The 27,438-nt window shown below is 36.7% G+C and overlaps 1 protein-coding gene across 3 annotated transcripts in view; it reads left to right on the top strand.

The window, feature by feature from the left end:
• The window catches only part of Bclaf3 (BCLAF1 and THRAP3 family member 3), a 66,524-nt gene that overhangs the window by 9,825 nt on the left and 29,261 nt on the right, over nt 1-27,438 (top strand). For 2 of the 3 annotated variants that reach the window (XM_028772706.1, XM_028772708.1), the window contains exons 2-10: nt 5,811-5,887; nt 9,127-9,720; nt 10,193-10,843; nt 12,451-12,626; nt 14,618-14,732; nt 15,773-15,836; nt 17,207-17,322; nt 23,794-23,908; nt 25,276-25,371. In XM_028772706.1, the coding sequence (XP_028628539.1) occupies nt 5,847-5,887; nt 9,127-9,720; nt 10,193-10,843; nt 12,451-12,626; nt 14,618-14,732; nt 15,773-15,836; nt 17,207-17,322; nt 23,794-23,908; nt 25,276-25,371 (1,968 nt within the window). In that variant the 5' untranslated portion in view covers nt 5,811-5,846. The remainder of the gene's footprint in view (nt 1-5,810; nt 5,888-9,126; nt 9,721-10,192; nt 10,844-12,450; nt 12,627-14,617; nt 14,733-15,772; nt 15,837-17,206; nt 17,323-23,793; nt 23,909-25,275; nt 25,372-27,438) is intronic. The other variant, XM_028772707.1, reaches the window with a different exon arrangement.

The following is a 27,438-nucleotide window of genomic DNA, read 5'->3' as shown; positions in this document are numbered from 1 at the left end:
AGGTTGGAGGAGACTGAGCTCACAAACAACTGAAGGTTGGAGGAGACAGGGCTCCCGCAGAGAAGGAGACACAAACTGCCGTAACTTCTGCTGTTCAGAAGCCCCTTATTTGTTCTCTTTTCCCCTCATTCTTACATTTTTTTGTTTGTTTTCCATTGTTGTGCGAGATGGTTAGGGGCTGAAAATTCAAATCTCCAGAAGGAAGGGTAAGACCTGATTTTTATTTCTTTTCACCCATTTTCTTTCCTCTTTCACATTTCCTTTCTGTCATTTTCCCCCTCCCAATTCAGAGTGTACCCTATTCCTCTTGGTGACCACTGGGACATGGTCTCATTACCTGGGTGGTGGTGGCAGTGGACATTTTGTAGATATGTTTGTGTCTGTGAGGTGCTCTAAGTGGCATTTATAGTCGAGTCCAAATGAATACTTAACAGAAGCTGCGCAGCCTGGTCTGCCCCTTCTTCTCCTCTCCTGTGCCTATGGTGGTTTGGGAAATTTAAGGTTTCTCACTGCAGAAGAGTCACATATACCCATCACCAGTTGCCGGGTTCCCAGTATTAAATTTTGCTTGTATTTAACCTAGTTTAATACTGTGTTCAAGACAAGTGCTTGGCTGCACATAGGGAAGAATTACCGGTTCTATATTTATTTTTAATTTAATTTTGATTATTTTGTAGCTTTTGTCTAGCCCTAAATGCACCGTTTAGAACAGGCTGGCCTTGAAATCGAAACAGTCCTGCCTCTGCCTTCGAAGTGCTACGATTAAAGGCATGTGGCACCATTTTTTCGTTTTTCTTTTCTTTTTCTTTGTTTTTGTTTTTGTTTTGTTTTTGGAGACAGGATTTCTCTGTATAGCCCTGGCTGTCCTGGAACTCACTCTGTAGACCAGGCTGGCCTCGAACTCAGAAATCTGCCTGCCTCTGCCTCCCAAGTGCTGGGATTAAAGGTGTGTGCCACCACTGCCCGGCCTTGGCACCATTTTTTATTTTTTTCATTTGATTTTGTGACCGGCTATCCCTTTGGCTTGGAACTCCTTTGTAAATCAGTCTGGCCTCAAACTCATGGAGAAATGCCTGCCCTAGCCTCCTAAGTGCTTTGGTTAAAGGCCTGTGCTGCTGTGTGTGGCCACAATTCCATATCTGAACTGCTGTTCCACAAGCTCAGGTGAATCTAAGGGGCAAGTGTATTCTTCAAAAAGTCAGATTCAAAGCCAACCTTAAAAGTTTTTGCCTTCCCACAGGGGCTGCATATATCCGCTAACCTGAAAATATTTAGATTATGATTCATAACTAGCAAAATTACTTATAAAATAGCAATGGAACAATTTTATGGTTGGGGGTCATCACAGGATGAGGAATCATATTAAAGGATTGCAGCACTAAGAAAGTTGAGAACCATTGTTCTATGATAAAGCAGAGAAGAAAAAATGTCAGAAAATAATTAATTCACTTAATGGCAAGATTACTAAAGGCAATTACTTAATGGCAAGATTAGTAAAGGGGGTACATCCTGTAAAATGATGACTGAGGTTAACCTCTGGTCTTCACATATGTACACATATATAGAACTCTTTAAGCCAGATCTAAAGATTAATATCTTAAAGCATTAATGGTTTTCATACCTGGGTTCTAGTTTTTAACTGCTACAGTGAAGTTTAACCTTAAGAATTTTAACTTTTAGAAACGTTTTTTAATTACTATGTATATGCATGTTTTGCCTATGCATGTGTCTATGCACCACTTGTGCAGTGCTGGATGAAGCCAGAATAGGGTGTCTGATCTCCTAGAGCTAGAGGTAAAGAGGATTGTGAGCATCTGTGTGGGTGTTGGTAATTGAACCTAGCTCTGCTAAAAGAGCAGGCAGTGTTCTTAATCACTGAACTATATCTCTCCAGCCCCTGAACTTGAAAACTTTAACAACCTTGAATTACACATACTGTATTTAAATTTATCCTTCAAAAAACTTTTTTCCTTTTTCTCAGTTTTGCTTATTTTAATTGGATAGTAAATTAATTGTGTCAGAAATCTTTGTCAGCTGTTATATCCCTTTGTAAAACCCTGGTCTAAACATGGAACTTTATTCCATCAATTAGGGTTTTCCTTGCAGTACACTTTGAAGTTCTTGTGAAGTGAACCCAACCCATACTTCCATCCATTTCTGTCAAAAAGTATAGTGTACTTTAATGTATGACCAAACTGAGCAAAGTATTTGAACAGTTCACTTCATGCCATAGTTCAAGGACTTTTTCTCATAAAAGCAAGAAGTCAACCAAGTCTTCTTGCTACCAAGTTAGTCGTGTATAGATGGAATGATTCTGAACTATAGTTACCTCCCTAAAAAGCTTTTTCTAACCTAACTTGGACCCTTTGTAACATTCTGAAGCACTTTTGGTTTTGTCTTTCACTTTTCCTTTTCTGTTTTGGAAAAAAAATCTAGTGTTTATTTTGTTACTGTGTTTTTTAAAGCTAGGACAAAATCTTCTTTACTGTATAAAATCTTTTCTTTTTGGATATTGGTTTTTAAGAAAGTGTTTCTCTGTGTAGCCTTGGCTGTTCTGGGACTCACTCTGTAGACCAGGCTAGCCTTGAACTCTGTCTCTGCTCTCTTCTCTAAGAGCTGAGATTAAAGTTGTACACAACTATGCTGCTATAAAATCTTACCCTAAAATATTCTTTATTTTATGTATGCATATGTGTATATATAGGTTTCATGTGCACACATGTACATGCGGGAGCCAGAGGATGAGTTACTTTATCTTGTTTTTTTTTTTTTTTTGTGACAGGATCTTTCACTGAACTTAGAGATTGTTGTTTCAGCTAGACTAGTCAGCAAGCCCCTGAAATTTGTCTCTCTCTTGTCCCCACTGCTGAGATTATAGACTTGCACAGTCATACCTGGCTTTTACACAAGTGCTAGAGATTTTGAACACAAGTCTTCCTGGCTGACCAGCAAGCATTTCAGCGATTCCGCTCAGACTCATTTGTTTTTGAGGTGGTTTCTCAAAGGCCTGGACTGTGCCAAGTAGGCTAGCAGCCTGCTTATTTCTGTTTTCCTTAGCACTGGGATTATAAATGTACACCATGGAGCTGTCTTTGCAACCCCTTTCTGTGGTTTTGTTTGTTTTCCTTGGCAAAAATACATGCTTATAACTTTCAGATCTCTGTTTCTTTCTCTTACCAGTTCCCTTCTATGTTGTTTTCTTTCTAAATTTAACAAAATGCTCAGTAATGAAGATCTAGTCATGAGACAGAGCAACACAATACGTTTGTCAGATTACTTAAAAGGAGTTGAATACAAATTATGTTTATGATATAATGAAGCAAACTAAGATTTCTCGTCTACACATTGTTAGACCACAGGATTCTTACCTGGTACAAGCCTTAGATTTTATTTTTGCTTGGGTTTTAAATATTAAAAAGGTTCTTTATACATTTCTTTTAAAACTTAGTCTTATTTTAGTTTAAGTTATAGAATGTTAACATTTCAGAAATAGTTTGCCAAGGTATGTAAACTTCAAAATGACCTTGAATAAAGAAACTATCTTAGTACAAGCAAGAAAGGCAGAGACCAAAGTTATACTATAAGGCTATAAGCTTTTGTCCATGAAGAACGGAAGGAAAGTCTAACTGGATTCCTAGTCAGTCCAGGAATGGCTTAAAGATAATATCCTAACAACTCTACCTGCCTATGTAAAATCTCACAATTTTACAAGAACTCTTGGCAAGTGGCTGAGTGTTTGGCAATTCTCGTATCTTCAACACTAGTCAATAAAATAAAGAATGCTGGTCAGTGGTGGAGACCGCAAAGGGGTTAGGGTAGTAGATAATGGCAGGGATAATAGCAGAAAGAGTATAGGCTGTAAGTGAATGCTTACAAGGCAGTATCTGGGGAAGAGACTATGTTTTGGATCTGAAGATCTACTGATAATTAGGCTTAGGGTAAAGTGTTTGCTTATTATTACTTGAGTTCAGACCCTCAGCCATCTACATAAAAGCCAGGTATAATGATACATGGTAGGAAAACCAGAAATGGGGGAAAGATAACCAAGACCTAGATTCTAGCAGCTAGATGGCCAGTCAGTCTAGATGAAAAGATGCACTCCAGGGCAGTTAGAGTACTTTCCTTACTGTAGAAAGTGAGAGAAGAAGACACCTGAGATCAGGCCCTGACTTATTCCACACCCATACACACAAAAATGAAATTGATGTTTAAATCCATGCTAACAAGATGAAAACACCCTCAGAGTTACTCCAGAATCACTTTACCTGAACAGGTGTCTTTATGGGACAGGGAGGGCACAGAATGCCTTAGGACATGGTGTATATGAGGGGGTGTATATCAGTCTCTTAAGGTGATGTCCTTCTAGAAAAGGTCTTTCACTCAAGAATGAATTTGTATAACCAAGTTATATATTAAATACTGGATGGGTCCCTGACCAGAACACAAAAGAATAAAGAAAGTCCTACAAACAGAAAAGGTAAGTACAAAAGATAGTAGTGGTGGCATTAGAGAGTGGAAGCCTTGGTACCTCCACTACTCAGATACAGCTGCCTTGAAAATGCTGCAGAAAGGGAATTTCAGGACAAGTCAGGAGTGGATAGCAGCATCAGAGATATTATCAGCCTGGAGTAGTTTTTCCCATTTTGGTTTTTGTTGTTATTGTTGTTGTTGTTTATATATACTGTTTCATTTTTTAGTATCGGTGTGATAACAAAACTAGAGGTATGTACATATCTCAGAAGTAGCGTAAGATTATAAACAAAAACAAATCCAGAAATTGACAAACATACTGGGTGTGTTTAATCCTAGCACTTAGTGGGGCAAAGGCAAGTTGATCTCTATAAGTTCAAGGAGGACAGCCTGGTCTATGTAGTGAGCGCTTGTCTCTAAAAATAAGAATGGAAAATAAACCCAAAGGGGGAGAATCTGTACGTGAGCCTAGGAGCAAGCCAGTAAGCAGCGTTTGTTGATCATTTCTGCTTCTGTTGTACCTCCAGGTTCATGCTGCAGCTCCTCCTCTGCTTTCCCTCAGTACACTTTAACCTGTAAGCTTAAATAAACTCTTACCTACACAGGTTGCTTTTGGTCAGTGTTTTATCACAGCCACAGAGAAGTCAACTACATTATTTTGTTTTAAGATAGAGTTTCATGCATCCCAGATTGGTCTTGAACTTGATATGTAGGGTATTGCTGTTTAACCCAAGCTGGCCTCAAATTTGGTATGTAGCCCAGGCTGGCTTCAAACTCATGATCCCTCTTGTCTCATCTTCCCAAGTACTAAGATTATCCTATCATACCTAGCTATGTGTTTCATTTTAAGGGATTGTGTTGTGTTTGTTTTGTCTTTTGTCTTTTTGTTTTTTCAAGACAGGGTTTCACAGCATAGCCCTGACTGTCCTGGAACTCAGTCTGTATGTGAGGCTGTCCTTGAATTCACAGGGATCCACCTGCCTCTGCCTACCAAGTGCTGGGATTAAAAGTGTATACTTCCACTGTCCAGCCTTAGGGATTGTTTTAATAAAACAGAAGGAATAGATTTGATTCAGACCTTATGTTATACAAAGTGAAAATAGTTTCAAGTGTAGTCCTTTACAGGAAGCATTTGCTGATTCTTGACTTAATTTATTTTATCTTGACAGTATTTTAGTAAAGTGGGTGCTTTTATCTCTATTTTTTAGATCTGGGAAGTAGATGCACGGAAGAATTAAGTAGCTTTCTCTTAGAAATCACCAGGTTTTAGAGCATACTGCAGGCTTTTTAAAAACAAACAAACAAACTAACTAACTTGCTAATGCTATATTTCTTTGCAGTGTAAAAAGTGGATCAGGTGGCTCATATGCTAAAGGATGGCACGGTCACGATCCAGATCCCCCAGGTGGAAACAAAGGTGAGGAGTTCCATGCTTTTACATGGTTAACTTGGATTTAGAAATTACTGTTACTGCTCAAGATCCCATTTTAATAAGATCACTGGACCTGGCTGTTCATAGTAGGAGGTTAATCATGGTAATGGTAGTGTTTGTAGATTTCGGGAGCTGATAAATTTGTTTAATTGGGGCTAGAACTACTTTATAATAAAAAAGGAATGCAGTGACCACATCCAGAATGAGAAATGTCTTTGAGAAGGTTACTTTTTTTAAGCTATTAAGAGGTTTGCCACTTTTAGTGTATGTTTTGTTTAATTTTTTCAAGACATTTAGTCAGAAAATAAAGTGTTTCTTATCTTCTTGGCAAAATAGTGGGTTTGAATAGCTCGATTGTAGTTCAACTCTCATTGATTTTTTTCTGATAAGTGGTATCAGTGCTATAGTATACATAATTAAATTGGAATAGTTCAACTAGTCTGTTGTACATTAGATACAGTCCAGTTCTGGGACTACAAGATTGAGTATGCCATCTTCCATGGCCTGAGCAAGCACACAGACTGGCTGGGGAGAGTAGGCAACTCTGATACAGTGGGGAAAGTGCTGTGCTTCTGACAGAGGCAAAGCACTCTGTATCTCTATAGAGAGAGAATTAATTCTGCTTTGCAACCAGTAAGATTCAGACTGACAAGAAGGACCATTATTGCATATAGGAAAGATAAACCATGACTTTTATGTTAATATAGCTTGTTCCAATAATAGAGTGAATCATCTGTCAATAATTTAGTTTTCATTTTATAAATGTCACCAAATCATGTTGAATTTGGGAGAGGTTTCAAAAAGAAAAGAGAATGTAAAGACAGAAAGACTATATAACAAGGAAGATAGCACAGAATGTGTTTTATTTTATTCTTTTAGTATGACCATTAGAGAAATGGCCACAGGAACTCTGCCAGTGCTTAGTGCCTGTTTTTTTAATTACTTATCCAGAGTTTTTTGTTAAGAACTATAAAGAGTTTGGTATTTTGTTTCTACTTAGAAGTCAATATACTAGTTTGCCACAAGACACTACCATGTCAGAGACGTTCTCTCTACCTTCTAAGAACCCCTGAGGGCCAGTGCTCCAGAGTGGCTATCTGGGTGGATGATGCAAATTTGTCACAGGTTCTGGGGTTATGACACAGGTGAGGAACTTGAGTCACTTGAAGTAACCATTATCTTATTATCATGAGCAGCAAACAAATCAGCCCTCTATCCATAAGGGAGACCTGATCTCTGTTTCCAAGGCTGTTTCTTGGGGAACCAAAGTTGCCAGTGCCTCTACTCATAAAGCATGCAAAACTCTAGAGACTAAATTGTTTCCTAACTGTTAGGAGAACTGGAAATGTTAACAGCCATTATGCCAACTTTTTCTGGAAGTGAGTACTACATAATAAGACATAAGACAATGTCAGCAGTTTTAAATGTGAATTAAGGGCTAAAGTTAAATCTTGAATATTTCATCCTGTCTGGAAGACTTCTGCCTCTGACTCCCAGGTTCTCTGCTTAGGAGCGAAAAGAGATGAAATCTTCAGAAATTCCTCAGAGACTCTAGTTTTTTCCCCTCCTGTGATGAGGTATAGCCATCTCCATGGCAGAGTTTCTGCTTCTGATAAGTAATATTTACCAGTATGTCTAGCTTAGAGACTTTGGGTGACAATATTGCCAAGTCAAATGTAAATGTCCTAATGGGTACTGGAGAAGATAGATGTGTTTCCTTTCTTGTGTGGAAGACACAGATTTGTCATTAGCAAAACAAGATATTCATCCATGATTGCCTCAATTCTTTTGAAGCTTCTTAGAACAGGTACATTTTAAAATGGCCAGGGTGTTCCTTTCTTACTGATTCCAAGACATTAAGCCCTAAAGGAGGAGATGAAAAATTGGACGGGTCACATAGAGGTTCTCACTCAGATACTAAAGTGAGCTTTTTTTTTTTCTTTGAGATAGGATTTCACTGGCTGACCTGGTACTTAGTGTATAGACTAGGCTAGATTCAAACTAAGAGATCTGCATGCCTGTGGCTCACAAGTACCAGGATTAAAGGTGTGAGACACCATACCCATCCCCTTCTTTATTTCTAAGGCTGAGTAACTTATCTTTCCGTGAATATGGGAGTATTCTCATTAGGAATACAAGTCTACATGTTGGCAGTATCAAGGTAACAGAAAAGATAGATGCACAAGAGCTATAATACTGACCCCTAGAGAGCATTATAGTTACATTAAAACATACTTTGACCAGAGTTCTAAGTTATTTCAACACATATTTCAGTTAATATGTAAGGGAGGAGATTTTGGAAAGAAGAGCAGTTTATGTTAAAAAGTATGTTAGATGTATTTATGGAGGGATAGGCATAGTAGTGCACACTTGTATTTCCAGCATTTTGTAGGTAGATGCAAAAAGATTGCTTTAAGTATAAATGTCAGCCTTGTTAACAGAGATAATACCAGTCAGACCAGCTTGGGTTGTAAAGTGGGACTCTTTTATTTTCTTTAAAAAAAAAAAAACAACTCTGATGTATGGAGGGAAAGTATAGCGAGAGATGCCACCTGATAAGCATCTTCTTTGGTAAAGCCTTGAGGGAAAGAACAGTCATTTGGAAAGGCTATAAAAACAAAATTTTGGAATTTGGATTGTAGCATCATTGTCTTAGAATGTAATTTTAGAGGTCAACTTTAGTTTTTTCACACTTTCTACATATTTTTAAAATTTGTTTATTTACATCAAATTCTGACCCCTCACAGAGACCATCCCTCCCCCATCCCATTCCCCTTCTGCATATTTTTTCTTACTTCACTTATGCTTGTTTCTCAGTTAGCTATTGAGCCTGAGGTAAGCTTTTCTTGATTGGCCCTTTGGAGGTACTACTTCTATGTTTGCTAGAACTTGCAGTCAGTAGTCTCTCTCTCAAAAAAAAAAAATACTGCTTTTAACCTGATCTGGTCCTCCTCTAATATCACATGTATATTTAACCCACTTTGATGTGTTCATAGAATACACCAGTTAGGATGACAAGAGTATGGTTGTCAGGTAGGACAAAAGAATCATTAACCCATCTCCCTCATAACAATATACAGTTCCAAGTACATATACAACAAACTCCTAGATTTACCTTGAGTGGGATAGTAGAATTTTAGGAAAGGTCAGTATTTTAAGTAGGTTACACTAAATCAGGTAATTGTATCAAAGTGAACTAAACTTCTCTGTGCTTGTTTACATAGGTCATTATCACCACAATCTAGAAATTTTGAATACCATGAGGAAAGACATTTCCATGGGCACTATGACCCTCAATATAGAAATGATTCAGAAAGACCCTTTACTTGGAGAATGGATGATGAGAAACATGGGCAAAATAAACCAAGGATTCCTCCTCGTGTGAATTCGTATTATCGGTCTTATGAAAATAGATCATCTTCCCCAAATGTAAAACCTGTTGAAAATTTTGATACATATAAGCCTCACCAAGAATATTTTCCTGGAAGAGGAGATGATGACAGAAGATCTCAGTATATGCCCACATACACAGAAAGTGCAGCAACCTACATGGAGCATGAAAGGGATTCTTACATCTCTACACTGCAAGGAAGGTATCCTCCTGATGAGCACAGAGGTAGAGGAAGTGGGAGAGGAGAGAAGCCACCTCAGATGTCACTGGGGAATCCACCTCAGATGTCACTGGCAGATTCCTTGAGATTTAAAGAGAAATGGCCTGAAGATGAAATGAGACACCAAAGGGTACAAGAAGAAAGCTACCCCCAGTCACCCAGAAGAGTCTCAGAAGACTTTGACACAAGGAACCCTTTTCAGAAGAGGTACAGGAAATCATTAAGCCTGGAGAATTTTGCATAAAGCCTCCAGGAAAAAGTCTGTTAATTTTATGTTGAATATCATAATTTTTTTATCTCAAAAGATAAAATAATTTCTTTTTTGAGTAATTCACGTGGATAGCTAGAATGTGTTTTTGGTTGGTTGGTTGGTTGATATTGTTTTTCAAGAGAGGGTTTTTCCTGTGTTGCCCTGGTTGTCCTGGAACTCACTCTAGACCAGGCTAGCCTTGAACTCAGAGATATGTTTGTCTTTGTCTCCAGGGTGCTAGGATTAAAGGTATGCTGGAGAAAGTTTTTAAAAGATGTTACTTTTAAACTTTCATGTTCCTCTTATGAGTTCACATGAGGTTGTCTTGCCATTGCATGCTGTATTTTAAGGCCAGTCTGCACAATATTCTAGACATCAAAAGTTTTACTTCTGTGTATTGCAAATGTAAACTTCTTTGTGTCAATACAGGTATCCTGAGGATCATGATTTCAGAAAGTATGGCTACACTTCAAAAAGACCTATAGATGCAGCAAGGTATGAAAATAGAGAGCTATCCAGAATCCCAAAGTGGAAGCCTGAGCACTCTTTTCTACCTTTCCAAGAGAAGAAAGAAGAGTGGAGCTTTGGAGCCCAAAGTCACAGATATACTGAGAGAGAATACCCAGAGAGAAGTTCAGCAACCAGAGTATCCTATGATTACCGTCACAAACATCTTAAGCTCTCAGATAGTGAGCAGGACTTTCCTGATGGGAGATTTCAGAAGTATTTGAAGGAAGAAGACAGAAAATACAGTTCTCTAAAAGTTTCTGGAAATAGAGAGTCAGATTGTTTCAGTACTACAAGAGGAAGAGAAACTGAGGATGAGCAAATCAATGGACCGTTTCATCTCTACAAGAAAGACTGTGTTTCCTATACTCATGCAAATATAAAAGAGGCTGATTCGGGGCCTTGCAATGACAAATGGAAGAAAAAATTAAATAAAGAAGATGGCAGAAAAGAGAATGCATCTTCTAGTAAACAACTTGATACAAACCCAAAACTTGAAGAGAAATCCTATTCACTTATCAAGAAGAAATCACTTACCATCAAAGTAGACAGGAACAAGATGAACACATCTAGGTATTAGCTTTTTAAAGAAATGTTAATTAATATATTTTTACACCTTAATTTTCAGCTTTTTTTTGTTTGTTTTTCGAGACAGGGTTTCTCTGTGTAGCCCTGGCTGTCCTGGAACTCACTCTGTAGACCAGGCTAGCCTCGAACTCAGAAATTCGCCTGCCTCTGCCTCCCAAGTGCTGGGATTAAAGGCGTGCGCCACCACCGCCCAGCTAATTTTTAGCTTCTAAGATGAAGTTTGTATTGTTGGCTAGAGTATATTACATGTTCAAGAAATTACCAATAATTTCCTCCCTAAGTCCTGGAATGAAGATAAATTCTGAAGTTAGTAATAGGTGGTGATCTTGTGTCTTCTGGTTCCCATATCTTATCTCCAAATAATTCTTGGGTATGGGCATTTCAAGGAATTGTTTCTCTTTAAGAAGTTATGTGTTTTTACACTGCCAGGGTTTTGTTTGTCTTTTTAAATCTAGGGATAGACTAAGGAGAATTCAGCCTCTATCCTTTTTTTTGTTTTTTGAAGTTTTTGGTTTTTGTTTTTTTGTTTTGCTTTGTTTTGTTTTGTGGAGCTAGGGTTTCTCTATGTAGCCCTGGTTGTCCGGTAACTCACTGTGCAGACCAGGCTGGCCTCAAACTCACAAAGATCAATCTGCTGCTGCCTCCTTAATGCTGGGATTAAACGCATGAGACTACACTCACTACACCAGGCCAGCATTTATTCTTTATGTAGCTTCTCAGGCTGTCCTTTGCTGCTTTTGACATTGATAGAATCTTTTAGCAGGAAGGATTGTAACAGGTTCTTATTCTTTAGAGAAAAGTTATCGTTGAGACATGAATAGAGCTCAAATCCTCATATCTTCTTGGGATCCCAGGAGACAGATGACTTGATGTAATTCCTACTGTGATTGCAGCATGACTTCAGTTTGACTAGATTATTCTTCAGGATACAGGGATGAGGACTGTAGTTGTGTTTCTGTGTGTGGCTGATGTGAGAATGCGAGTGCACATGTGCCATGGCAGGTATGTGGAGGTCCAGAGGACCTCTTTTGGGGAACAATTTTAGGGAGTTGTTTTTTCTTCCTTCCACCATGGGTTCTAGAGACCACGCTTGCCTGGCAGGTTCTTTCATGTACCTGCTAAACCCTCTTGCTGTTCCACAGTTCATTTCTTAATAGATTTAGTTTCAAAACATTATTCTAAGCTCCTCATTGCTTACAGTGAGAATTTTAATAGTTAAGTTTTTTAAGTTTGATAACAGCTTTTAAAGTATGGTGGTATTTCAGAGTAGCTGATTACAATGTTTGGACAATATTAAAGTAGAAAATAGTCTGATTATTTTTTTATATTAGGTGATTTTAATACCTTATGTGTTTGAAGGAAAAATTCACTTAGTGTTGTGATTTTTGTGATTTGAAAAGAGCTCAGAACCATTTATCTATACTTATTTTCCACTGATGGTTTATTAGTTTTATAATATGTAATTTTAGTTCCTAAATTATGTCAGAATAATTAAATCTTTTTAATATTTATCTATCTTAATATTAACAAATTCGATCCTTAGCAAAATAGCAAAACTTACAAATTTAATTAAATATTTCAAATTATTTTAGGTCTACTTCTAGATATTTTGCAGAGAGACAGACATCACATGATTTGGTTGCTATTGGCAAAAGAAGTGACAATTTTCATCCAGTATTTCAACATCTTGACTCATCTCAGAATCCTGAAAACAAACCTACAGAAGAATTTGCTCAGGAAATCATAACAATAATCCACAAAGTTAAAGGTCGGTATGTTTTACACAAGCATTAAGGATAGCACAAAGTTAATGTATTGCCCAAGATACAAATGCCTTTGATGTAAATTGTAATTAATATTCCATTTTAAGTAGGTAATATATTAGGAAATCTGTTGGAGAGAGTACCAGACATTCATTCAAGACTAGTTGTTCTTTTTATGTATTTTCAATAACTTTCTGCTTCAAATGCTAGTGGGTTACAAATCATTAGTCAGAAAAAGGTCAGACTTCTCCAAAGGACAGACATATTAAAAGGCTAATAAAGGAGGAAGAAGCAACAAAAACAATTATACATCCCAGACAATGCAGAAGTCTAGATTATTTTGTTATATTAGCAGCCCTTTCCCCAAGGCCTTTCTTGGACTTTATGCTATAAGCTTGTTCATGTATAATCAGTGGATGATTCCATTATTTATGACATAAGAGTTAAATGAAGACTTTAAAGATTTGCATTACATTTTTGCTTTTCATAAGTGTCCATTGGAAAATCAGTGATTTTTCCTAGTAATACTGCATAAATTATTATAAGCAAGAGATTCTAAAGAATGTCAAATTTTTATTTGCTTTAATCTTTACCTTAATAAAACCTTTTTTTTTGAGACAGGGTTTCTCTGTGTAGCCTTAGCTGTTGTGTAACTTCCTCTGTAGACCAGGCTGGACTGGAACTCAGAGATCTGCCTACCTCTGCTTCCTAAGTGCTGGGATTAAAGGCGTGTGCCACTACCACCTGACTATGAAACATTTTTAAGATAATTATTTGGGCTAAAGAGATTGCTGAGCAGTTAAGAGTACTGGCCCTAAATTCAGTTCCCAGTACCTCCATGGCTGCTTACAGACTTCTGTAGCTCTAGTTCTAGACCTCTTTTGGACTTTTTGGGCGCAAGTCACACACTTAGTGCACTGACAAAACACTTACACAAGAAATAAAATACATTTAAATTTAAAACTCATTATTTTCTCTCCTATCCCTTAAGTGAAGGCATGTATATTCTTTGAACCAGGTAGATTATAGCTGGGGGATTAGCTCAGTATTAAAGCTCTTTTCTGAGAATGTGTAAGGACCTGAGTTTGATCCCCTAAAGCTTAGTTTTGAATATGAAAAAAATAAAGTATACAGTTTGTCAGCAACAGTTTACCCTCTCATCTCCAACTCTTTACGCAAAGAATATAATTTTCAGAAAGTAAACAGAAAAACAGGAGGGTGTCCCAGAATAGGACTAATGGATTAGGAAAGATTGCTGGTAGAACATTTTGATGGATTAAGTGTATTCTTTCTGTACTATTAAGAGCTTGGCACAGTAACTGTCTTTTTGGAGGCTGGAGAGATGGCTTAGTGGCTAAGAGAACTGACTGTTCTTCCAGAGGTCCTGAGTTCAATTCCCAGCAACCACATGGTGGCTCACAACCATCTGCAATGGGGTCTGATGCCCTCTCCTGGTGTGTCTGAAGACAGCTACAGTGTACTCACATACATAAAATAAATAAATCTTAAGAGCTTGTAGCATACCTGATTTTAGGATGTCTTTATGAACTAAAATTAATGCAAAAATAAAGTGCTATTGGAAGGCACTCTGTGGCATTTAAATATAACTTGATTCAGCATTCCTTCAGAGATTACTTTGATTAAATCGTTAATTGATTTAATCTTCACTGAACTATAGAGTGTCTTCCTAACTTTCTAGAGGATGGTCTTACCATGAAGAAGAATGATTCTCACTTTGACAATGTCCCTCTTTTAGACAAGAAAGCAAATGTGCCAGATAGTAAGAAAATCCTTGAATTCATAAGTCAGTCAATTCTCGTTTGGGTTTGGGAAAGCACATGGACATTATAAGTTAATATGCAAATAGTTTGAGTCGTATTTCTTTTCAAAGGAGAACAGTTTTGATTATTTTAATGGTCCCTTGATGTTTAGTTTTGTAATCTTTTAAGGACATTCAGTTTCACATTGACATGGAACTATTTGCTTCCTTTTTCAGCAGATAGTTTTGTAAAAACTAATATTACTCTACACGAGCGTTTCTCAAGAATAAAAAACAAAAAGGATGCAGATTTCAATCAAATGAAATCAAATTCAGATCCAGAATTTCACAGGTAATGATTAATTACTGTCTTTTTACTTACCTCATAAGAATAGTCCTCAGGGTCTGGAGAGATAGCTCAGAGGTTAAGAGCACTGACTATTCTTCTAGAAGTCCTGAGTTCAATTCCCAGCAACCACATGGTGGCTCACAACCATCTGTAATGGGGTCTGATTCCATTTCCTGGTGTGTCTGAAGACAACTACCGGGTACTCATATGCATAAAATAAATAAATAAACCTTTAAAAAAAGAATAGTCCTCAGAAGAGGTGGGGAAAGGTCCAGCTTTCTGAGCTTACTTTTCCTAAACTTGGTATAGACTCTAGGAGTGCACTTTGTACATAAAAAGAAGAACAATCTAAGCAGCTGCTGGACCAGTACACATCAATGAAGTAGGTTGCATTGAAGTCATTTACTTAACACTGTTTGAATGTGTGGGCTTTTGAAAAGATTTACCTACTTTGATTCTGCTATGTCTATAGTAGTTGTCCCTTGAAGGAAATGCTGGAAAATGTCAAGCCATTGAAATTAAAGGTTACTTTAAGTGATCACAATTGATTGTTCTGAGGTCTGAGGATAAAAGCATGCATGCCTTCTGTTGGCACTTGTCTGAGCAGACAGTACACCCTGTATGGAATACTGAGTTGAATCGATGTTATAATGTTATATATCACCAAAATTGAGTTTGAGGTCACGCTTACTAGTGATTGGAGAACCACCAAGACTTCCCTACAATGTGCCCATAGGATATGTATGGCTTAGTAGACTGCCATATCGGTGAAAGCCTAGCAGAGTGTGGTAGCATATGGTATTAGTCCCAACACTTGGGAAACAGGCAGGCAGATACCTGAATTTAAGGAAGTGAGTTTCAAAACAGCCAGGGCTACATTAGAAAGATCCTATCTTAAAAAACAAAAATGAAAAGCTACCCTGACAGCAGGTTGCTTTGGCTTTTTCTAAGACCTACTGGTTTATTTCTAATTTTATTCTATAGTAAAAGAATCAGTGTATAACATAATTAGCATAATTAATTATATGGCTTTATTATTTTAGGCGAATAGATATGTCTTTGGCTGATCTTCAGAATAAATGCACTATGGTGTATGAACCAGATAAGGTAAGTGAGTACAATTATTATTGGTATAGTAGTGGGAAAAGGAGTTAAAGGTCTGTAAAGAAAGGATGACATTCAGGAATATAAATTGAAAAACTTCTCCAAATGACTAATGGCAGTCCAGGATGCCATTAGAAAAGTTGATTTAAAACTACATCGAATACTCATCCCCAAACTTCTCAGTGTGAATCTTATATAAAATATGATTAATAGCCATTTTGCGCATCTGGCATGTGGGATATACTTTTAATTGTATGTGGAAGAAATGCAAATGAACTATGGCATTTGGTGCTATTTGTTTGCTGTCGAATTTAGGAAAGATTCTGTGGAATAAAACTAGTACAATAATGAAACTAATACTAAATTTTTTCATTATCATTATATATGGTTCCTACCCAATACCTCCCTTCCCACTGTCTATTTCTTTCCTGACTTGAAAGACTGCCGTGACTGACCAAGTTGGAAGACAAGTCTTTAGAAGCATGTCAAATTCTAAATGAATCATTAAGTTTTTGAGAATGTTTCTATAGTGAAGAGATTTTAATTTATTTCTGATAGACTATTTAAATAAAGTTTTTCTTATGAAATAAAGATTTGGTAAATATAAGTAGCTTAGTTTATTGAATAATGCTTTTGTAAAATTTCTAGTTATAGTTGATCTCCAGGAAATTTGAAGACTTAAAAAACTCCTAATTCCAGTATAGCATGGTACATTTTAATAGTCTTTCAGATGCAGTTCAGTATGCTAATAATCCATAACCATCTCTTTTATGTAAAAGTTCTAAATTCTCCCATGGCCCTATATAATTGAGGTTTTTAAGTTGTAAAATTTTTCGGTAAATGTTTTTCCATATTGACTTCCATAATTTATTAATTTTTATAGCTAAATAGTTTTGTTTAATTTATTTACCATAACATCATACATCACTCTTTTTTTCCCTAAGTTATTTTCACATTTAAGTTGTTTTATTTTTGTTATTTTCAGTATTTTTAAAGAGGCAACCATTTCTTTGGGATAAAATTTTAGAAGTAGGGTTCTTGGTTTAATACAAGAGCTTTTCTGGTGCTGGGCCACACCCTTAATCCCTGCAGTTGGGAGGCAGAAACAGGCAGATCTCTGTGAGTTCAAGGCCAGCCTGGTCTAGATAGTGATGCCTAGGATAGCCAAAGCTACACGTAGAAAAACCCTGTCTCCAAAAACAAACAAACAAAACAGAATGTCAATTGTGTCTCAAAATACTTTTATCAGTTTATACAGCCATTAGCTGGATGGGTATAAAATAACTAAGGACTTTTATTTAAGTTTCATGTTAGAAATTCTTTGTGCTGCTAACAATAATGTGAATATTTTGTCTTCTGTCAAAATTCCTCAGACCCTGGTCAAAGCAATAGAACCAAATGATCTACGACATGACATTGAGAGGAGGAGAAAAGAGCGATTACAGACTGAAGATGAGAATATTTTTCACATGGCTAGTCCTAAAGAGAGGTAATCAGTAAACGAAAAACATCCTGCTATCAGGGAGTTTTTGGTTTCAGCAGCTTTTACATTTTTTTGTGCTTATTTTTTGTCTAGAATTTTGAGTGTTCAGATCCATTTTATGTGTTTTTAAAATGTTTCAGTTATTCAGCGGGCATTACAGGAAGCTTGATCTAAACATCAAAAATGATGGAGTGGGTGAATATTTGAGGTCTTCTAATTCTAGAGAAGAAGAATATAACAACTGTTTGAATATTAGCAGGAGCCATGGCCAGCAACCTTTGTGGGCTATTTGATCAAGCAGTCTGAAACTAATAGGTTTAGAACCTTAGATTCTGACTTATGAGTACAAAATTTTTTGATGTCAGTACAGTTCTCTTTGGGAATTCTTGGGTCTATGCAGTAGACAGTTGCAGTAGAACAGGTGGAAAAAACCAAATGTGGTGGTACCCACCTTTAATCCTAGGACTCTAGAGGCAGAGGAGGTAGATCTGTGTAGTGAGACCCTGTCTCAAAAACCAGACAAGGGAAAAACAGAAAAAACAGGAGACCTCAATTTGAATCTCATTGACTCTGCCCATTTACAAATTGTCAATAATTTTAGAAATTTCTCCATACTATAGTGATAAGACCATCTTATTGTATAGGAGCAGTTATACTATTAGGTCACTGGCATCTTAGCAGAAGTTACAGAGATCATTATCAAATCATGTTTTATATTCAACCTCATAACTCTTTCCAGGGGTCTTTAGTCATCTAGATTGACCTTAGTCCACCTCTAGTTCTGAGAACTAGTGGAACCTATGACAACTGGGTAAACCCAAAGGATTATGAGGAATAATTGAATGAGACAGACTTTTTAGTTTGGGCAAGGGTCCTTTGAGTCCCTCAGAAGTGGAACTATGAATAGGAAGGGATAGTGCTAATTGTTTTTCCATAATCTTTAGTATCAACTTTTAAAAACATTTTAAGTATTTGACTAGATTTTTAAATCAGCTCCAAACTTGACTAGCCTTAACCAAAATACATGGAGCTCATTTTAACTGGAATTTATTTTGACAGTAAGTTTGGAATTGATTACAAGATAGTGAAATGGTGTTTTTCATATAAAACAATTGGAAAATGCAAAACTTTTGTCCTTTACTGGGTGAAAGTCACCAATTTCCTAATATTATATCCTTAACACATGGTGTCACTGTGTTCAGTGACAAGATGTCTATTGTATTTTTCTTAGCTGAGAAAGCTTTAGAAACACAGTGTACCAAGGAACAAGATTTGTTTCAATTTTACAATGATCACTCTATCATAAATGCCCCAGGGCAGATCCTTACCCTTTGAGATGAGTAGAGCCTGACTGCTGGCATACTACTTGGCTTTGACGCCCAGCTCTAAGAACCCTAGCTATGCGGATGACTTGAGGTAGGTTACCTAGCCTGTGAAATAGGAATGAGAACTATGTTCACATTATACTGCTGATCAGGATTAAGGAAAATGTAGCTGCTTAGCATTAAATTTGTTGATGTTAGCTTTGAAGACAGAATTATAGCATGAAACATGAGAATTTTAAAACTTTTTCAGTGTTCTTTGCCATAAAATCCACCCTTCGTAAGTAAGCAATTGAGTTGTTTTTACTATATTCGCGGAGTTGTATAAGAACCACTTATCCCTAAAATATTTTGTCACTCCAAAGGAAAACAATGTACCCAGCTGCGACCTCTCCCCCCCCACCACCATATTTTTCTTTTTCCCTTCCCTGGCAACCACTGTTACAAATTTTGTTTCTATGGCTTGCCTGTTCTTGACATTTTATATAAATGCAATAATATGATGTTTGGCTTTTTATGACATGACTTATCTTATGTAGCATGTATTAAAAGCTTATCCATGCTATAATGCGAGGATTTCTTTTATGGCTAAATAATGCTCCATTGTATGGATGTGTCATATGTTGTTTATCCATTTATTAGTTGATGGACTTTTTGGTTTGTTTCCACTTTTTGGTTATTGTGAATAAATAGTGCTGTGAACATTTGTGTGCAAGTTTTTGTGTGGTCATGTCTTCATTTTTATTAAGTATATACCTACATGTAGAATTGATGAGATAGGTGGTTACTGCCAAACTGTTTTCCCAACATGACTACATCATTTTACACTGTCAGCAATGTGTGAGAGGTTCAGGTCCCTGTCTTTACCAACACCTGTGGAGTTCTTTCTGTTTTCTTGTTTTTGCTTTTTGTTTTTTTTTAAATAGTACCAGGGCTGGGGAGATGGCCCAGTGGGTAAAGGTGCCTGCTCTCAAACCTTGAACTTGAGTTCATTTTCTGGAACCCATATGGAAGAAGAGAGCTGAATCTCATATGCAGTTCTCTGACTTTCACCTGTGCATCATGACAGGGACATCCACACACTTACACATCTATACAAACACACACTCTTTAAATAAAAATGAAATTTAGAATTTTTAAATAATGTAGAGCTGTTCATCTTTGACTCATTCAATTTGCTTATTAAAGTTTAACCTTTTATCTTAGAAATGAAGTTTGCCAAATTGGTCTCGTTTTTACATAAGTAAATTTCAGCATGTAGTTTCTAGAGAAATTCAGATAAAGCATAATGTCATAAATCATAGGATTTAGTGATTTCGTTTTGTGGGATTTCCATTAAAATGTAAGGTATTTGTGTTTGCTCACTGCTATATTCCAATGCCTTGAGTTCAGTCCATAGTTGTTGAATGTGTGATGACTTTACAGAGCAGCAGATGGGGCAGATGATACTTTAGCTATAATGCATTTCTATTTGGATTACTATTCCTTACTGTTTTGGGATCTTTTGCCAGCACGCTTAATTCTTGGGTATTCCATCCAATGTCTAAGACCTTGCTGTTCTCTGTTAGCTCCACATTGTGATCAGTATCTTTCTTACCTTGATTTCTCCCAAGTTTTATGCTGTTTCCAAATCTTCTGACACACTATGTGTTTCTTCTAACCAGTGTTACTAAGTCCCCTACAATGTAACTGACATGTGTTGTATAGATGTGGGCTGTGTGTAATTTAAAAGTTTAAAAATTTTATCAGTGAACATAAAAAGGACATCAGACTACCAAAACTTTATCAGTAGGGAACTTAGGGAAAAGAAAGTTTATACCAAACAAAGTTCTATGCATTGAGGATATAGTGAAAAACTACACAAAGCTCTTGACTTCTTGGCACTTGGGATTTAATGATAGGAGAAAGAAAAATGTCAGTGGATTAACAGTTAAAAACTAAGATATATGTGGAAATTCAGCAGGAAAAGTGACTTGTGTGATAGAATTTTATGATTTTAGTGGGCCATGTGAATTAAATGAAGGAGTCAGCCAACTACATTACCTGAGAGTATATACAGTACAGGGAACCAAATGCAAAGGTCTTAAGCAGAAACTTTTTTTTTTGAACTTAGGTCTAGTGGGTTTCCAGTATGGTACAAAGGGGAGATGGTTTAGTCGGCAAAGTGCTTGCTGAACAAACTTGTACTAGATTTATGTCCCCAGAATAATCCTGTTGTGGTTTTATTGGGAGATTGGAAGGCAGAGACAATATAACAGCTGGAGGCTTGAGACTAGCCTGACAGACACAGCAGTAAACAAACACGAGAGCTGGTTTCTAACAAGGTAGAAGGTCATATGTGCCCTGTGCCGCATGTGTATCTACACCTACATAAAGGCATGCAAGAGTACATAACACATACAAAAGGATACAAGTTTGTAGATGAGGCCAAATCATGAAGGATATGAAGGCAATTTTATAGTGAATGGAATTAGGAACATTTGAGGTTCTAACCAAAGAAAAGTTGTAATCTTTGAATTTTAAAAGGATTACCATGGCCACAGGGTAGAAAATGGACTGTAAGAATTACAGAAAAAAGCCACTGTTTTCATTGTATGGCTTATTTCACTTTAATAATGGTTTTAATTTCATCTATATTGTGTCATATGTCAGTGTTTCTTTCCTTAAAAAAAACTTTAAGGCTGGAGTAGCCTTTGGTTATACTATATTATATTTATCTGGTTTTATGTGGATATTTGTAAGTTTTCTTTCTACCTTTTGCTTTTTATAAGTGGTGCGATTAGGAACACAGGAGTATGCTATTTTTATTGTAGCATTTTTATTCTAGTGAATATAAGATAACATTTCATTGTGGTTTTGATTTGTATTTCCCTAATGACTAATGATGAACATGTTTTTATATGCTTATTGGATTATATATATATGTATATATATATGTATGTATATATACGTATATACATATATATACATACACACACACATATATATATATATATATTCTCATGTGGAGAAATTTTGTTCAAATCCTTTGCCCATTTTATAATCAAGTTAATGTTTTTATTGCTAAGGTATAAGAATTTGGGGGTTTCGTTTTTGTTTTGAGACAGGGTCTCATTATATAGCTTTGGCTGGCCTAGAACTCACTATGACCCCAAACTAAAGAAACCTGTTTACCTTTGGCTCTTAAGGCCTTAGGCGCCACACCTAGATAAAAACTCTTTACTATTCTCCAGGCCAGTGAGCTGGTTCAGTTGGTAAAGGCACTTGCACCAAACCTCACAGCCTGAGCTCAATTCCTGGGACCCACATGGTAGAAGGAAAATCCTGACTCCAGCATATTTTCTCCTGAATTCCATATGTGTGCTTTGGCTCACGTATAATAAATAAAATATAATAACATGTTAAGAGTTCTTTATGTATTCTAGATACTACAGGCTGAGTGTTACTCACTGAAAATTTTTGTGACCAGCATTGATTCAGATTTTGGATCATTTGGAATACTTGCATACACACATACACACACACACACACACACACACACACACACACACACACACATACACATACACATACACATACACATACATATACATATACATAATGAGCTATTGGGAGGATGGGTCCCATAACTAAACATGAAATTAATTTATATTATTTCATTTATACACAGAAGGAAATTTTATAAAATATTTTAATGTGTCTCTGTTTTAACTGACTTGTATGATCAAGTGTAGAATTTTTCTTTATATTTGTACTTAGAAGGCTTTAGATTTTAGAACATTTCACATTTAAGATTTTCATATAGGGATGCTTAACCTGTATTCCTTTATTATATATGTTTTGCAAAGTGGATTTTGTAAACATAAGACAATTGTAATTTTGCTAGAAAATGATTACTTTTAAAATTTAATCTATTTTTTGCCCTTTATCTTTTTTATAGGCATCTATGTGTACTTTATAAGTACTGAAATTATCTTCAATGCATAGTATTACAATTGTACCCTGCTGTTTTGACTTACTATCACATCATAAACATTTTGGTAGGGCAGTAGGTTTTTGAACATTTTCATAAACCCTGAAATACTAGTTTGAATCAGGTTCTGGGGCCACAAATAAAGCAACTACAAATAAAGTGGGTTTCAAAGCATATTCCATTAAAACACAGAGGTATAAGTAGTAGCTACAAATAGCTATAGGGGTTAGGACCTCTGAATGCTGTATATGTCACAGTAGGGTTATCTATTCTACCTCAGAGGAGTTTAGGAAAAGTTTTGGACAAGGTACAAATGGAGCTGAACTTTGAAGTTAATCTAAATGGAAGGAAATGACCACAGGAGGAATTGCAGGTACAAAGTTGTGGAAGCAGGAAAGATCATGGTATGTGCTGGGAACTATATACACACAGTTAACTGTCTAAAGTTCAATATATGTGTTGGGGAGACTGGAGGAAAGCAGATAGTAAAGCCATAAAGAGATAGGGCCAGAAGGATATGGGAAACCATCAGGAATATGACTTTTATCCCATACAAAATGCATGGGAAGGGCCAAAGCATGGTAGCTGGCTCACTATGGAACAGGGCTTGCAAAAGACTAGAAAAGTCTTAAGAGCATTGTGGGGAGATGTGGGATATGACAAGGAAAGAATTGCCAAGGGCTATAGAAATGAGACTTCCAGGATCTTCCTCCCAAGCAGACCCTCACTGTCAAGAGACTCTTGCTCTCATTGTCAGGAGCTGGGAGCCTGTCCTTTGCAGTATCAGAGTCCACAATTTTGCCAGTGAGGTGACCATGTTCTACCTTCCCTCTTATAAATGGGATGGGTCAGGAGCCACTGATGTTTCTGCCAAGTAGAATCTCAGGAATTGGGTGGGGGAGGCAGTGATGCTTTTATTTGAGGGGGAAAACTTCTGTGTATCAGTCAGCCAGGAATCCTGTCCTTGGACCTCAGGTTGAGACCCCTAGTACAAGGAATATTGTTTTTTCTACTGATAATTTCCAGCTTAAATAATATTTGTTGAAAATGTCAGTCTTAATGACTATATTTTATAATTTTAGTAGTGACAGAGCATTGAGGTCTTACTGTTGTGCTGAATGTCTTAAAGTGTTTTCTTCTTTAGCTGATTAAAGTAACAAGCTTCTCTTTTCCCTTTATTAGGAATCAACAGTCTCCCAGTTTTTCAAAGGTGAAGACTATTCGTGCTGATGGATTTCAAAAGCCTCCACATTTTATAAAATCAAATTTTAGAAAATTTATTCAGAAACCTTACATAGTAAGATTGGAGTTTCAAGTTTTTCATTTTTGTATATTCTTTATAAATATATCTATACTTTTCAAAGTGCTTGTAACTTCATTATGTGTTATTAAGAGCATTGAGGCTTAAAAGATTTTATGACAGAAGATGTCATCTCTTGATTTAGTTGAAGTTCAATTTATTATAGTACTAATTTTCTTAAGATGTTTTGGTAACAACCTAATTAAAATATAATTTATATGCTCTAAAGTTCACTCATTTCAGGTGTATAATTTGGTGAGTTTTCGTAGTTCCCAAGATGTGTTATAGTTATCACCATAGTCCAGTTGTTGGACTTGAGACAGGATTTCACTTTGTTGCTCAGGCTAAGCAGGAGAACTCACCATATATCCCAGGCTAGCCTCAAATTTGCAGCCCTTCTGCCTTCACCTTCTATGTGCTGAGATTGCAGGCATGTGGCACCATGCCTGAATAGGATATTGTCATTACCCAGTAAAGGTTCTCATGCTTGTTTAATTATTCCATGTCCCCACTGCCCACCAAACCACTAATTGCTCTATTTTAAAGATTTGCTTATAGAATGGATCATGATATAATAGCCAGCCAACAGATCTTCTGTAAGTGATGACTAAGTGATGGAAGCCAAAGTTAGTTTGTTACCTAATTCTAGAAGTAATATCCCATTACTTTACCATATGGTTATTACAAGAAGCAAACTACTAGATCATACCCACAATCAAAGAGAAGGATCATTGATGGAGATAATTAGGAGCCATGTCAGCAGCTGCCTAGTACAATCCTCCCTCTGGCCAGACTCCACAGAAATGGATTAAGTAGAAGGTAATAAGATTGTTGGTTTTAGAAATAGGAAACTGGAGAATGGGTACCATCTTAATTGTTTCTGCTAGAGGATTTGGGTTCTCTGTAGTTAGAGTGCTAATGTAGCTACTTTTTCTTCTTTCTGGGCCTTCCCAAGCTATTGCAAAAATATTCAATTAAAGTCAGTGTGTTGGGCTAACTTGCCTACTGGCAGTGTGGAAAGTTGGTATTTTTCTTGGGCAGTAGAAACCCTTTACCAAGTCCTGCTGGCAGTGGGTTTCTTTCTTTCCAATATGCATACATGAGTAAATGCTAGATTTATAGTCCACTTTCTAAAAGTCAACCATGGTGTTATACAGAGTGTTTTTTTTTTTACACTTCTCACAGGCATGAATGAAACGGGCCCCTCACAAACTAGCATGGGTCATATGAGAGAAGAAGTATGTAAGCTCCAAGCTCCCTGGTTTGGGGTCTTAATCTTCAAAACTATGTCTTAAATGGTGAGACTAGTTTTTAAAGTAACTCTTAAGGTATATTAACCCGTATTATTAATACTTTTTGTTCAGAACTATACTATGCAAAGAAAAGATGCCATTACTCAGAAGATATTCAGAGTTGAGGAAAATCATCAAAACAGAAGAGGCTCTAAAGGATCTTTTAAGGTATTGAGTGTTGTTTTTCATGTATGTCTGACTATGGGCTTATATATTGGAAATAATGTGTCAGTATGTTAAAAGTTATTTTTGTAGTCTTTTAAATCTAGTTTCTATAAATACTTCTAGAATTTTTATTTAATAGTTACCAGATTAATACTCACGTGTTTCATCAGGATTTGACTTTGAATTCATTTTTACTAGTGGAACCCTGTTTTGAAATAGTAATGCACTTGCTTTTAGAAATTACAAAAGGTTTAAGACTTAGTAGAGCAGAGGTAGATTCCATATGTAAACATGTGGGCTTGGTCTCTTCTCAAACAGTTCTAGGAGGTTGCTTGAAAATGCAACTAGCCACAAGAAGTGTATGGGAGGAGTGAAGGAGGAAGGTTTACATAAGATTTGTTTATGTCTGACAAAACTGAAGATTCCTCCTTCCTCCCACTTCAGCACAAAATGACAAGATCAAAACCATAAATATATACAGTCCTTTTATGTCTCCTACAGGACAAAGTCTAGTTTTCATCATTCATACAATTAATATTTGCTATTTTATGGTAAGAAAAGATGAAGGAACTGTCAGGAATATATTTTATCTTCTTTAAGCTAGAATACTCACTCTTCTGTGAGTGTATGTACATATATGATGTTGTTGTAAATATTTAATCTCATATCTGTTTTTTTCTATCCTGACTTTGATCATTCAGTTCCCTGATAAAAGACACACAACCTTTATATTTATAATAAGCTTTAATCAGCACTAGAGCTGGGCAGACATCTACCCTCTATGCTATTAGAATTTACTTTCCCATCAATAATCCTGAGTTAACATTTACCATGTCCCATCTGGGCTGCTTTTAACTCTAATTCATTAGCCCTCTTGGCTATGTTTTCATGATTCACCTACCCCATGGCAGTGTCCTCCTTTTCCCACCTCCCTCATCTCTCTGTCTCCTCTCTCCTTCGGGTTCTTCTCAGACCCCAAGCCTGGGAACCCCAATCCCTGCCTATGTCTCTTCTGCCCAGCTATTGGTCGTCTGCATCATTATTTAACCAATAGGGGGTATCTTGGGAGGCAAGGTTACATACCATCTTTTGTCGTTTCTGTAAGTGCAGATTCTCATGCAGATTCTTTCCTTCCTGGGGGCAACCAGGCCTGGAGGCCAGTATTTAACATTACAATACAAGCAAAAACAAAAACTTCTACATTGTGGGCACCTATGGAGTGTTGGATACCCTGGAACTGAAGTTGCAGGCAGTTGTGAGCTACTCACTTTGGGTACTGGGAGCTGAACTTGGGTCCTCTGAAAGAGTGGCAGTCTCATCTTCTTAGTTCCAGGAATAAAGTTTAAAACTTGATTTATAGGTACTTTTACTGTCTTTTCCCCATCACTGTGAATCAGAAAAAATAAATTTAGCTACTTAGAACATTTGAAGATTATTTTTTTCAATATGATGAATGTCAAGAATTCATTTTAAGTTTTTTATCTTCTCTCCATGTGTATGTGTTTGTGCATGCAGATGCAGCATGTATGTGCACATGTATGTGGAGACCAGAAGTGGACATTGGATGTCTTCCTCAGTTGTTCTCCACCTTCTTTTTCTTTCATTGATAATTTTTTCTTCGACAGCTTTATACATGTGTTAGAATATATTCTTGTTACTTTTGTCCCCACCATGTCCTCTTTTTCTCCCACCTGTCTTCCTCCTACTTTTATGACATTTTAGTTTGTGTTCCATAGAGTTTAACTAGGGTTGTATGTGTGACCTTGGGTTTAAAACTGTCCATTAGAACTTGGTGGGTTCATCAGTGGCAATATAGCTGGGTATTATGCCTCTACTGTTCCCAGAATCTGTTAGTTTCAATAGTTCTACAGTGTGTGATAGGGTCTTAAGGTTCTCTTTCCCACCTGTAGCTGACTATTAGATGTGGTAGTTCATGATCTGTCTGTCATACTCCCCCAGCACCCTGAATAATACCATCTAGCGTTGTGAAAACTATCCAGCAGAAAGCATTCAGCTCAGTTCCAACTTGCTTTCTCTGTCTCTTGCAACCAAGGTACATGAAGTCTTCAG

Source organism: Grammomys surdaster, unplaced genomic scaffold (genome assembly GCF_004785775.1).
Source record: "Grammomys surdaster isolate TR1022 unplaced genomic scaffold, NIH_TR_1.0 217, whole genome shotgun sequence".
Lineage (NCBI taxonomy): Eukaryota > Metazoa > Chordata > Mammalia > Rodentia > Muridae > Grammomys > Grammomys surdaster.
This window is presented reverse-complemented; position numbering and strand designations above follow the sequence as displayed.